The sequence below is a fragment of the Asparagus officinalis genome, chromosome 4 (assembly GCF_001876935.1).
Source record: "Asparagus officinalis chromosome 4, Aspof.V1, whole genome shotgun sequence".
Taxonomy (NCBI): Eukaryota; Viridiplantae; Streptophyta; class Magnoliopsida; order Asparagales; family Asparagaceae; genus Asparagus; species Asparagus officinalis.
The window spans coordinates 51,915,841-51,917,592 of record NC_033797.1 but is presented as its reverse complement, the minus strand read 5'-3'; the positions used below and the strand labels follow the sequence as shown (position 1 = coordinate 51,917,592).

Below are 1,752 nucleotides of genomic sequence, written 5' to 3'. Positions count from 1 at the left end.
CCATTCTCTTCTCTTTTGTAATCGGAATCCAAATTGTAATCGATTTTGAGAGAATACAAGTCAAATTTTCTTTCTTTGTCTTTTTACATCAAATTTCCAACAAACACAATATATCATAAAACCAACCATGATATACATTCACATTCAACACTCATTCAATTTCATCCGTCAATCCACAATATCGAATAATACTCGTCATATAATCACAATCACAATACATCTCGCATGCTCAAATAATATTCATTCACTACGCAATAAAATCACATATATATTTTATATATGTAAAATTCAAAAGTCATGATATGTCTTAACACAAGTCTCACTCACTCCTCGTCATCGTCGGCATCCCTGTTATCAGCATCGTCTGCATTAGAACGTCGTATCGTACTGCTGCTCCCTACAATACCTCCTCCAACCTGAAAAGAATATCACTCCACATAAGATATATATATACCAAAAATATAATAATAAATACATATATGTCGCGTCATATATACCTCTCCACCACCATGAACTTCATGCTCGGCAAACGCCAACTTAAAGATCTCTAAGTATATCGACTCAGGAAGAATCTCCTTCAACGATGGACAATCACTGAGGCGCTGCACAACATCCCAAGTCGATTGTGCACCCCCTAGCTCGCGCGTAATAATGGGAATAAATTGAAAAAACATCGAGGGTTGAACATTGTCCATTAAATACTGTCCAATTTTAGCCACGACGTACGATGTCACACTTGGTCGATTTGAGGTCGCGGACGAGTCATTTTGTATATTCCTGCTAGTGGAGACTATCCTAACTTTTGCACTTGATAAAGGCACCCTCCCTTTCTTGATTGGTTTAGAGCCATAAACTCCATCAACAATTTCCCTCCATTGCTCTCTAGTCATGCGATTAGGATCGGTAGGAGTGTTCTCTATGCTCTGAGACTGGGACAAGACAAAGTCTTGTGAAGCTTCAAGCGCCTCCTAAATAACATATAGCAATAGAAATAAATAAATTAGGGCAGTCTTAAGCAATGGAACTCAACCAATAGAAATAAATAAATTAAGACAATGTTATGAATTAAGTGCAAAGCTATATGATCACTTTCTTATTTCATTTATAGTCGACCTTTTTCAGCTATGATTCTGAAAGAAAAAGATATGTCACTGGACATGCATTTTTTACCTTCTTCGTCAAACATACTGGTATAATATGAGTCGTGCAGCCTAGGCTTTAAGTTCATGACTGTTACAAATACATCACAGCTAGGCTTGAAGTTCATGACTCTGTTACAAATACCCGGAAGATAACAGCTAGGCTTGAAGTACGGGAGCAAATTGCAGATAAGGCCCTCCCTGTTTACATATTTGCATATATCAATCCAATCTCCATCCGTTCAGTCAAAAGCTCTGAAAACTAACTCAAGTGCGTACAGTTCATGAAGCCTTTGACCGTAAAAACTATTCACCCGGCCGCCTGTTTCCGTTCAAAAAAGAAGCAGAAAAGCTTGATTCCACCTAGCAAAAAACACTAGGACGAGAATAGAATTTAACATACAAATGGATTTGGTCCGTTTTTTTTAACATTATATAGACTAGGGCCTATAATCTTAATGGATCACCTTTTATTAGCCATGACTTATCTCTAACTCAGAGAAAATGACACCACCAAATTCTTCTAAAAGCGAGCTTGGACCAAAGATCAAATAATTACAAAACCTGATTAGAGTTAGGTTTCACCCGCAACAAACTGATTGTTTCAATGAAT

The 1,752-nt window shown here is 37.2% G+C and overlaps 1 protein-coding gene across 1 annotated transcript; it reads right to left on the bottom strand.

Annotated features, from left to right (window-relative positions):
• LOC109835946 lies at positions 228 to 964 on the bottom strand. Its single transcript, XM_020403910.1, has 2 exons — positions 498 to 964; positions 228 to 416 (listed from the first exon to the last, which is right to left on the bottom strand). The coding sequence occupies exons 1-2, from the start codon at positions 888 to 890 to the stop codon at positions 324 to 326; spliced, it is 486 nt and encodes a 161-aa protein (XP_020259499.1). The 5' UTR covers positions 891 to 964; the 3' UTR covers positions 228 to 323.

Bases quoted from the DNA above. Each gene is read 5' to 3' on its own strand.
- LOC109835946 (XM_020403910.1), bottom strand. From the start codon at position 890: ATGACTAGAGAGCAATGGAGGGAAATTGTTGATGGAGTTTATGGCTCT. The intron at 417-497 runs GTATATATGACG...TATTCTTTTCAG, and splicing joins AAGTTCATGGTGGTGGAGAG to GTTGGAGGAGGTATTGTAGG.